The sequence below is a fragment of the Panulirus ornatus genome, chromosome 24 (assembly GCF_036320965.1).
Source record: "Panulirus ornatus isolate Po-2019 chromosome 24, ASM3632096v1, whole genome shotgun sequence".
NCBI lineage: Eukaryota > Metazoa > Arthropoda > Malacostraca > Decapoda > Palinuridae > Panulirus > Panulirus ornatus.
The window spans coordinates 6,086,388-6,098,805 of record NC_092247.1 but is presented as its reverse complement, the minus strand read 5'-3'; the positions used below and the strand labels follow the sequence as shown (position 1 = coordinate 6,098,805).

The window sequence follows — 12,418 nt, the reverse complement described above, 5'->3', positions numbered from 1 at the left end:
GCTATGATTTTCCCGATGCATTTCGGTCACAATGATGAAAATATATAGTCATCGGGGAAATACGTTGGCTGTGTTGTCAGCGGGTTGAAAGACGTTTCACTCTCTGGTCAGTAAATGACAGTAGTAGAGTATTATGGAGCTGAAATACTGTTCTTTTACTCTGAAAAGTTAATTGTGGACACGTCTTAGAAAGCTGATGGTGAAGGTCAGAATAACCACGACAATAATAACGTTTTCATTTCATGGATTGCTGAAATGCGGAGGAAGGTCAGGCTATACATGAGTGACGAGCAAGTGTCTTCCCAAGGGAATCCGTAATTTTACGCAGACAAAGCCAGAACATCAGTAACCCTGACACTGGTCAGGACTTAGACTTTCCTTGGTCATTTGTGGTGTGTGGTCTCTGTTCAGGGTGCTGTGGCTTGTTTACCTCCACAGAACAGCTGATCTTACCGAGACGGAGGCGACATTGGATTGATCCCTTCAAGGGGGTTTGTTGCTTAAGTCTTGTCTCTTAATCCGAAGCGTCTGTATGCGGAATGATCACACCATCGTCAGAATTCGAGTAAAGTAGAAATCTCGCAGATGTGTGGTATCTGGCGAGTGTGGGACCACCTGAGTGGCTGGGGACCAGTGTAAACTAACCGCCGATCGATATGGGCCGACCCGAACCTTCATGCCGGTTTAGGTTTAGGCTAGTATGTTTTGGGTAAACTTTGTCATCCTATGTAAATTATTTTAGGCAAACATTTTGTTTTAGTGTTTCGCAAATTATTTTTCTTTTTTTTATAGGTTGCTCAGGCTGTAAGAATGGGAAAGGTGGAGGGTAGAACAATTTTGGAAATCTGCATCTGTGTCGGACGGCTTGAGGCCAAGGCGGGCAAGCAGTACGTCTCAAGGGTAAATCTTAAATAGCTTCTGTGCTTGGAATAGTATGGTAAAAGTACCACTCGTTCGGCCAGAGTTGCTAGGGTGGTAGGGATAGACGGCAGCCAACAGTGAAGCCTGCCATAGCTAACACTCGACAGTTAATTCAGTTTGTGTATGCCTCACGCGATGAGCGTTGTGCTTCGCTAGTCTGTTGGTTGCTGGACGGATCGATAGGTAACGCTTCTCTTTTTATGGATGTTCTTGAGGGAGAGGGGAGGAAAAAGATGATTGGGTTTTGCCATGCGCGTCTACTTTTTCCCTCACCCTGTCTCATTTTCATGCATAGCACTCCAGAAATTGATGAGTCTGGATATACCTATTAGTTCACTTATTATTGGCTCTTCCTCTTAAAGCACGAAACTACAACTCTTGTTTATTTAACAACCAGGATATTGTACCCAAGGGTTCCACTAAATAGTGGGGAGGTAACACTCTCTCTCTCTCTCTCTCTCTCTCTCTCTCTCTCTCTCTCTCTCTCTCTCTCTCTCTCTCTCTCTCTCTCTCTCTCTCTCTCTCTCTTCTCATTTATAGCATCTATATTTGCACTTACTTGGCACTGATAACCATGACCTTTGTTTCTGGGGCCTGGCAAGCCTTCTTGTCATATAACCTATGGACCAGCGACCATTTGTAACTTTTGGCAATGCCCCAAGAGACGGAGTGTAGGTCGGACGGACTTGGGAGAGGGAGATGGGAGCCAAGTTGGCGCCGGGGGAGTTTACTGTTGTATCTTCGTTCATAGTTTGGAAGATTACCGTGTAGGGAAGGGCAGTGGATGCAATGAGTTGGAAATTGCACTTTCAGGAAGGGTTTGACAATAGAGGTAGAAATAAGACCAGGTTAGCTGAATTTCTAGGGTTAGTTTGTTGGACAGGCGCGTTTCCTTGCAGCGATGTGAAAGTGGTAAACGCGGAGGAGAGGAGGTGACCGAGAACAAAGACTTTTATCGTTGTGTGGTTCTTTTGGGATTGTTTCCACAGGTGTGGATCTTGGCAGAGTAGCGTGTTTTTATCCCGTGAGCACCAGTTCGATAAAGAGAAGAAAATGCGGACTTTCAACTGTTTAACTTCGATGGTTTAAGGGAGTGTCAGATGGTAAGGTGATCGTTCGTGTGAATGTAGAGTAACATGGTCGTTGACCAGCGTTTTTCACTTATGATTTGTATTTTGGTGGGAACAGTAAGGAACGGGGACGAACGAGGTGGGCGTACATGTCCTTGGCAGTGGCTGGGCTCCTGCCAACACCGGGTTAACACACACACACACACACACACACACACACACACACACACACACACACACACACACACATATCATAAGTGATATATTATTTCCTCTTCGACTAGGCTTCTGTGAATAAGCTGAACGGAGAACTCATAAGAGCACACCTTACCTCACGCGTGCACTATGCTTCAGGCTACGGCCGTTTTCATTAGCATATTTCAAAACTCTAAAGAGAGAGCTCCTTCCCTCTCGTTGGAAACAGCCAACCCAGCGCGGTCAGCACAACCATGCTTGTCCTTAAGTCTGCTTGTCGAGCGCCCTCTTCTAAGAGAACTTGGGCCAGCTAAACATCTCCCAGACTGCTTGCCGAGAGCGCTCGTCAAGAGAACTTGGGCAACCAAATTTCTTCGAGTCTGCTTGCCAAACGCACTCTTCAAGTGAACTGGGCCAACCAAACGTTTTCCCAGGTCTGTTTGCCGAGCGCCCCCTTCATGAGAACTTCCACTCTGTTATTGCTCTCTTAAAGACAGACTTTTTTTCTGGTAAACATGACGGTACAAGTCCTGATCACAATAGTTCATGGCAGATGTTATAATCACTATAGTAGTACTGGTTCTACCATATATACGGGTCTTCTGTAACCTATTACAGGTTAGGGTTGAAGGCTATCTGTTAAGGTGGTAATACTGATATCCAGTTGCTTTTTACGTCATTAAGACTGTTGAGTGTACCCTCTTAAGAGATTCCATTAATACGACTCTGTTATAGACTTGGCCTGGTTTTATCATAAAGACAGTGCTGTAGTACGTTCAGGCCCCATTACTCCTCTTAATTGAGGCATTTAATATCTTTCATTACATATTTCATGTTTAAAAGACAGTGTACATATTTTCCCATCAAAGTTCTGCTTCTTATTTAAGAGAATATTATATCTGTCTCCACAGCCATAATCTCTCACTTTAAAAACAAAAAAGAATTACTAGCGTAGTCGTAAATCTCCTTAACCGTATGAGGACTACGGTACGACCCATGGTTATGATGGCTGGACATCTGACCCAAACAGTAAAGGTCAGGTCAAGTGCTTCACGCCATTACACCAAAAGGGTCGTAGAATCGTGCTTATTGGGTTGAAGAAAGTCCTTCCAGCAAGCACTCGTTAATGACTGTTGCCCGCAACATTCATCCCGTTAAGAATGCTTTTGTGGCTGTCTGTAGTTGTACACGGATCCCGGATATTTTGGCTCCCAGTTTGTATTATTGTGATAGGACGAAGTGTAGGTGTGGGCTTTCATCGAGGTCGTCAAATATTGGCATCTCATTATTGACATCATAGGTGACTTAAGATACCCATTAGTAGCTGCGGTTACTGTTGCCGTGCGACTTTCACAGCTGTGTTTACCCTGCTGGTGTAAAACTTTCACATGCCCTGTGCCAAGTTTTGTTCTCTCTTCGCCGTGTGCACTTCGGGAATGTACAGAAACACTTGACAGACCACTTGAGGTGCTCTGAAAATAGTGCATCGTAGAAAAGAGCAAATGTCGAAACGGCTTTTGGAAAAGGTCATGCGTAACGAATCTTGGAGACTTTTGTAGTGGGAGCTTTGGTCGAGGTAAGAGTTAGGAGCTTGGGGTGTGTGTGCTTCGGCTAGTTGAAGGAATTTCACGCCGTCCCACAAAGAGGCTGGTTGAGAGAGAAGGGAAAAAAAAAGATTTTCAGGCAAGTGCATAGGAGGAGGAGACTACATGACTAGAAAATCATCATAGTGGAAGGTAACATTGAACACGTCACAGTTGCCATCTCCAACCAGGTGCGAATTACCAGTGGCGTCCCACACGGCGTGATCTTTGGGCCGCTGGTATTCCGTATAAATGGAAATGACTTCCAAGAAGAACTGATAATGTTTGCAGATCTTCCTGAAAAGTCATGAGAAGTAAAGAATAACTAGGATTGCTTCGTATTAAATAGACTCAAATGCTACAGCTTTGGTCAGAAACATGGTTGAAGTTCAACGCAGCCACAGGAAAAGTTATGAAGACGGGACAATAAAAAAGAGACTTAGATTTGATTGTCAGCTTGTAGGATACAAATCGCAGGCAAATATATGGAAGAGACTGGGTTGACAGTACTCAGCCTAATGCCATGGACATGGCCGCCCAGGAAGCGAAGAGAAGGGCAAACAAACACAAGCGATTTATGATTCGAGTAAATGGATGGATTGATGAAGCGCCTGCTGATTTTAGAATTAACAGTGAAACATTAATACGACAAGATATCAAATGGCTTAATAGGAATAGAATGATAGTAATGTAAGTTCTTCTAAGGTAATAGAGTTGTGGATGCATTGGAAATACAGTGAGTAGGTAAGGTAAAGAACCGGAAGTATTGCATAACAAAGAAAACGAGAGATGGGGGACTTAAAAGTGTAGATTTCCCTCCCCCGTACTGCAGCACGGTAGGTATTAAGACACACCCTAGCCTTCCCCGTGTGACAGAGGTGTCACAGACAAGGTAACCTTATAGGACAAACCCACAGAGAGCAGTGTGTTGTGGGGACAAGGAGGAATTACCAGGTTAGCCCCAGCCTGGTTGAGGTTGGTGGATGTATTGTGTTGGCCTGACGTGCTTATCATGTCATGGCCTTGTGTTTTTCCACAGGTAACCCAGATGATACGTATATTTTAAGTTAGATTTTTGTCATGACTTGAACGTCTTTTGAGCCCAACTGTTATGATTCTTGAGCCCAACTGTACGATAGTAGGATGTGATGTCCGGGCCTCTTGACGTGGCCACCATAATCAGGTGTTGTACAGCGGTGATTGAGAGGTCAGAAGGATAATGAAAATGGTTGGTGGTGAACGGTAACGAAGACAGCGTAAGATTAGGCCGATTCCCTCGATCGATTGTTTGGGTTTCAAAGAGTCCCGAGAAGAATTCGAACATCTGGTAAGCAGGTGCAGGGGAGACGCGAAGTTGGCAGGCAAGTAAGAGGAGAGGAGAGATAAAGTTGAACGACAAAGAAAGGAAGGATATGAAGTTCAGAGAAAGTGCCAAGGGAACAAAATGAGACACGAGGATCGCCATGGGGGCAAGATGATGAGGGAGAATGTGTGATCTAGGTACTTGCGTGAGGCAAGGAGGGAGTAGTGTAGGGTGGTAATCCCCATGCCAGGTAAAGGAAATGAAAGCCTTCCGTGTTATCCGGCCTTGAGTGGCACTAGTCACGCGCGCGCGCAACTCTCCCCCCCCCCCCCCCACACCTGGCATTTTGTTTGTTGACTTGCCGCCAAGTTCGTACCAGCTGCCTTGTTTTAAGGAGGTTAAGTATTCTTAGGCCTTTTTTTTGTGACGGTTCTCGCCGTCACTAATTGCGTCACCGGCGATTGTCACTGTCTGAATGTACTACAAATATATTCTGCTGGTGTGGCTTGTCTTGCAGTCTCGTGGTAGGCTAAACACCATCCTTTCATTTAAGCTCTGTCAATGTCCTTTGAATACTCATGATTATTTTAAGGGGTTTCATTCTCTGTAGAACGTATTTTGAATGTATTCCCCCTCCCCCCCATACTCATATCTCTGCCGTTCAGTTTAGTTTATCTCAATTCTTTTTCTTTTTTTTTTATTCCCCTGCGCGTTTGTCCTTGGGGGTTTAGGTTGTGACACGCAACTCTCTCTCTCTCTCTCTCTCTCTCTCTCTCTCTCGGAGGTAGGTAGCGTACTACTGCGTTAGTTTGTGTAAACACTTGGTATGTGTAGGCTTCGGATTTGTGTCCTGTGGGAGAAGATACAGGAGCAAATTATTCGTAGGTCGTTGAAGGTGGTGGTTAGAGCAGACGTGTTTTACCCAGGTCAGCGATAAATGCAGCACAGGGTATCATCATTCTCACCTGTGTTCAAAGCCTCTCCCGAACTTCATTAGCTGTGGTTTGGTTTTTCATCTGACGTGAAGTTTACTGGCATCTTTATATTGACCCATCTCTGTTGATTTTAGAAGTCATTATATGATTTTAGAAGTCATTATATACCGTCGTTCGGTCACAAGAGTGTCGCTCGATCGGGCTGAATTTTGTCGGATGTTATTTAAGATTCGCCCGTGTATATATATATATATATATATATATATATATATATATATATATATATATATATATATATATATATATATATATATATTGGTCTTGAAACCCACTCTCCTTTGGAGGAAACGAGTCCCACTTAAACTTATGAAACTGTAGTTCATCCCTTCACTTGTAACGGATTTAAAACTTAATGACGTAACTAGTTTTACCAACCGTCAGGTTGGTAAAACATATATATATATATATATATATATATATATATATATATATATATATATATATATATATATATATATATATATATATATATGTATACCTGCTTGATGTGCTGAATCATCTATATCTGTGATCTAAATCCAGGAAACTGGTACTTATTTCGGCACCAACACGCCCTGTTTACGCTTCGTGAAACCAGATTATTCGAACGTTGTTACCTGGCTTCGCATTTGCGTCACCTCCCATTATTACAGTGCTTCATCCACTGCTCTCTGTATCCCAAAGACTTGTATGGCATTCATCGTTTATTTTTTTTAATTCGTGCTAAGAAGCCTTGACATGCTGTCCTCAATCTCGGGTCCTTTGTATACGAAACTTAACGTACACGGCAAGGTGGGGATGGTTAAAGCCGACACACACACATTCCATTATTAAACAATCAATTTGCCAGCCATTCTTCCCATGGTCCAGACCGTCACGAGCACACTCCCAACATTTTTTTTTTTCCATTTACATTTAATCCTTTGCGCAGTAGTTGGATAACTTGCCCTTCAGCATTTCTTTTGGTCTCGCTGCACCTTCTCTTACTACCTCCTGCATACCTCGATCGTGACGCTTCATGTATGTTGAATGGACTATCTTGAATTAATGAAAGATTGAATTGATTGTTAATGTATATATTAGTTTTAATTCAAACAGCAGACCAATTGGCCCAAACGAGGCTGTGATGTGTTTGAAAGTGGAAGCGAGCAGAAATTCGTGGATAAGTGTGGTAAGAGTAGAAGGACTTTCAGATGTTTCGAAGGCGCTAATAAAGGTAGTTCTAGATTTATATTATAAAGAAATGTTTGTTAAGTCTCTTCCTGGACGTATCTATATTACTGCTTTCAGCTACTCTAATTGGGTAAATCGAAGCATTTGATAATTTTGAGTACTGCCAGAGGAGGGTCATACCGGATGTGAGAGCGCTTCGTTATTAAGAGCTGTGGTCATGTCGTAGATGAAGGTAGATGGCGGTGCTGGTGACTGTATGACAGATGTGTAGGTTAAGAAGATAGGGCCTGGGAGTTTATCACTTAAAATGTAATGAAAAAGGTAATCACACAGAGAGAGAGAGAGAGAGAGAGAGAGAGAGAGAGAGAGAGAGAGAGAGAGAGAGAGAGAGAGAGAGAGTACATACAATATAATGTTTGTTTACTGTTTTTGTGTTTTAACCGCTGAGCCGCCCTGTTTGTTGGCCTGGTCACTCGTGCTGGGGCAGCCTTGAAACCCCATGTGAAAGTGATGCTTGGGATTGTATTGTGTCACGTGTTTTATTAGTCGATGGACAGAAATGCTTGTAGATGCATGCATGGCACGTCCACATGCAGTTTCATGAATGCAAGATTGAGTTGAAATTTATATCTTTACTTTCGGTAAGGCCAAACAGCGAGTAGTTGTTGCGAGTAAACTTATTTGTTATTGTTCGGACTTTTATTATTGTATTTCATTTTCATTTAGAAAAATATTTTTATATTCTCGAGGGCCGTGATATTGGCCGTGAGAGGAAGCGCTGTGTCATGTAGTACGGAGGTTTATATTTGATTCCCAGGACACTCAGACGGTCAGAGTGTGTCCGTTGTATAGGAGGAATAATGATAATTTGGTCTTAGTTATTATATAATAACGACTTTTTTCCCCTTAACGCCCAAGGTTCTGCAACTATATAACTTTTTTTTTCCTATAACAACTGAGGCTCAGCGAGGAAAGTGGGAAACAAAGAAAAGCAATATGGCTCGAGCGGCCTAACCTTGTGTGTGTGTGTGTGTGTGTGTGTGTGTGGCGTCAGGCAGGTGACGATAGTGCGCACAATAGGAGACCTCTTGCGCTTTTTTAGGAAGAGGATGGAGAGAGAGGGGTGGGGGTAGGGTTGTGTTTGCCTGGTACACCAAGATTCTGTAATTTTTGGATTTTACATTGCTTGGATTTTATTGCGTTAGAATTAGGCAAAGGAAGTGTTTTTCATTTCAAAGACGCAAAACGCGGTGAGCGTGCGGGCTAGGCCTTTATTGGCGAAATATAGTCGTAAGTATTCATTGGTAGGTATAACCTTGAGCTGCGTAAGTCTCCACACTTAGTATGTATATGATCGCCGTTTTCGCATATGCAAGGTAGCGCCAGGAACAGACGAAGAAAGGCTCCATTCGCTCACATCAGCTCACCATGTGTAATGCACCGAAATTCAGGTCCAGATCACTCAAAATCGTGTTTTAACTATCTTTCTGTTTTCATTATACGTGTTCGCCATTTCCCGCGGCGACGATGTAGCGCCAGGAGCAGACGAAGAAATATCACTCGTCCACATCCACACTTTGTCTGTCATGTATGAATAATGCACTGAAACCAGAACCCCTTGTCGAAAAACACGCCTCATAGAACTTTCCGTTGTTTCCCCCGACAGCTTCACCACCTTGACAGCACGTCGTCCCCTGTATACCACATCTCTCCAATATGCTTTTTCCCTTTTATATATATATATATATATATATATATATATATATATATATATATATATATATATATATATATATGTGTGTGTGTGTGTGTGTGTGTGTAATTACCAGGACCAGTTTCCATGAAAGTCCTGTGTTACTGAGGATCTTTTTAAAGGCTCCTTGCAGCCCAGAGTTGTACTACTTCCAAAAGCAGGGAAATGTAGACTACTTTGGAAAGTAAGTTCAAGAAGAATTTACTCCCAATTATACAACCTCGCCAAAGTTGACTTCTCTTTCGCCATGTAACAACTTGTAGGCGGTGCCCCATAAATATTATTATCATTGCACACCTTTCATAATAATCTCAACATCACTTTATACGGAAAACACTTTCGTAATCAAAAGAATTGTGAGCATGTACAAGTTTAAGAGCTTAACTATTACCTCACCCCTGCCATAGTCGGTCATATTTCTTACTTATCCTTAGCTTGACACTCGCCTGACGAGTCATGCGCTTTATCTGTCATTTATGGCTGTAAAGCCTACCTTTGTTCATAATTTTTGTATCCCTGATGAGGTAATTAGTAACGAAAGCGTTCACATTATCGTGCTTAATTTACATGTGGCTAATGTTACCTGATAACACGAAGAGAAATGAACACGGTAAGTCCCGAGCGCTATATATGCTAAAAATTCTCCCCTCTCGCTTTTAATCTTCCAAAAGAAGGAATAGAGAAGGGGTCTAAGAGAGGATTTCCCTCATAGGCTCAGTCCTCTATTCTTAACGCTACCTCGGTAACGTGGGAGATTTGTAATAGTATATATATGTATGTATGTATGTGTGTGTGTATATATATATAATATATATATATATATATATATATATATATATATATATATATATATATATATATATATATATATATATATATATTTCTTTCTTTTCTTTCTTTTAAACTATTCGCCATTTCCCGCGTTAGCGAGGTAGCATTAAGAACAGAGGACTGGGCCTTTGAGGGAATACCCTCACCTGGCCCAATTCTCTGTTCCTTCTTTTGGAAAATTAAAAAAAAACGAGAGGGGAGGATTTCCAGCCGCCCGCTCCCTCCCCTTTTAGTCGCCTTCTACGACACGCAGGGAATACGTGGGAAGTATTCTTAATCCCCTATCCCCCAGGGATAATATATATATATATATATATATATATATATATATATATATATATATATATATATATATATATATATATATATATATATATATGCCTTTTCTTGTAATCCCCAAACAGCATGGATTCAAACTCCTCACCATACATAATGACATTCCTAAGGAACACAGGAACAATATCAATAAACAATATGTGCTCGTGATATCATTTTAGGATATCAAAGATCGCCAGCACAGTAATTGTTACCACCGTGAAGACTCCCCAAGGTCAGTCGCTCCCCACCAGTTCTACCTAACTGGACTCGGGGTCGGGGTAGAGAGCGTGGGTTGTCTTTATATATATATATATATATATATATATATATATATATATATATATATATATATATATATATATATATATATATTAAGCTCCCAGGTTCCTTCTTAATCTACCAGTTCTTCAGTAACTTTTACAGTACGCACATAAAAATCATAAAGGAAAAATCGAAACAGGATTGTGCTCAATTATTGACATTAGTTGGATTTTTTTGACCTCACAAAATCCATTCTTATAATGAAACCCCTACCAGTCCTATGATATGATGACAAGGAGGACATATGAGAGCATAAAAAAGTTCTGTACTTCTGCGGGAAGATAAAATGGGATGAAAATGTGAAAAATAGAAAAGGAAAGGTAATGTCCCTTGTATTGATGGTAAAGCCGTTTGTTTTAGTAGATATGACTTAGGAGCTATTAAGTACTTTTCTCAGGCTGATGGATGGCTGTACAACCCAAGTGTACATGAATCAGCAGTTCAGAAATAAGAGCAGTAGAAAAGGATATGCATAACATAGTTGGAATTATTATGTGAATAGAGAAGGAATTTAGTGAATTGAGAAAGAAGAGTAATAAGAGGCTTATGTGGTGTAAGGTCATTACAAATGGGCATGGATGAAAGTCTTTTAAGATGGTGTGATGACGGAAGATATATAGCATTACAATAAGTACAAGGAGGGAAAATAGACTGCAGAAGAGACCCATGCTGTTAGGAAATGGAATTTTTAGATGATGTTAAGGAATGATTGAGGATTGGAAGTATTTTATGTACTTTGGTGGTGTGATTGGTGACATTTGACTTAAGATAAGAAATCTACGTTATGTGAGAAGAAAAAAGTAATAAGCACCTATATAAGTGTTGAAGTCAACATTTCATAGTCATGTTAAACACGACATTGGTTGACGATGTATGGAAGTGAAGTTGTGTAGGTTTTCTGTACCTGTCCGAGCGCTCTGAATTGGGAATGGAGTAATGATATACTAAAATATAGAGTAATAGACAGATAAATAGGGAGATAGAAATAACATGGATTGGTATGTATAATTTTCCTATGATATTCGGATGAGAAATAGGAAGGATTCTGTAATTATTTGCCTGCAGAATATTACAGTAACATATCATTGGATATGTTTCATTTCAGTGTCCATTCCTCATTGCCTTGCAATTGATGAGGTTGAATTTTATCAGCCTTGCATCTGATCAGTGGTAGAGCCTTGTATATTTGTAGGCTGTCGTGATTCTATAGACTCGTTATTTATAAGTTATTGTCATGAGTAGGCATATTCATGTATGATTAAAGTCCTCCTGGCAAATAATTTTTATAGATCAGCGGCCTGAAACTAAGGCCTGTGTTATGTCAGAGGTTGCCCCCTCCAAAGTTTGAAGTGGAACTTCTGTTGCGTTTCCTTTGTTCTCTTCCACTTATGTAAAAAAAAATTCCTGTGAAGGAGTTCCATTCATATTCTTGGTGTTAGAATTTTTTCAACAACATCTTGTTGGAAATGTAATCAAATGCCTTTTGTGATTACCTTTTTGGGCATTTCATGGAAGATCACTCTCGTGGCTTCTTCTCTTAGATTGTCAGTATTATGATAATTTTTGGTGTTTGCATCAACTTTTTTTTACATAGCAAGATAACTTTAAAAACGTTTGACGAAAATTTTCATTTGTACGTCAATTACCCCATGTTGTAAAATTTATTTGAATACTTTAGGGTTATTTTACTCTCATAAGCTTGATATATTTTACTTGAAATTTTGTACACCTAATTGATATATAAACCTTAATTTTGCAGAGAAGATGCTGGCTAATCTGACATCACTGATCTGGGGCAGCCAGAATGAACCAACAACCACCCCTACCACGGCTGTTACGAAGACCTCTGACCCAGCCTGGGAAGATGTGTCGGAAACCCAGTCATTAGCCAGCATCAGAGCCACAACACCTTCAGATGAAGAGGAGTCTGACTGGGTCTTGGTTGATAGAGCTGGTAAGTTCCTAGTATTCATTAA

The 12,418-nt window shown here is 40.9% G+C and overlaps 1 protein-coding gene across 3 annotated transcripts in view; it reads left to right on the top strand.

Moving 5' to 3' along the window:
* The window catches only part of TP53INP (Tumor protein p53 inducible nuclear protein), a 44,547-nt gene that overhangs the window by 27,403 nt on the left and 4,726 nt on the right, over positions 1–12,418 (top strand). For all 3 annotated transcript variants that reach the window (XM_071677051.1, XM_071677053.1, XM_071677052.1), the window contains one exon: positions 12,202–12,396. In XM_071677051.1, the coding sequence (XP_071533152.1) occupies positions 12,202–12,396 (195 nt within the window). The remainder of the gene's footprint in view (positions 1–12,201; positions 12,397–12,418) is intronic.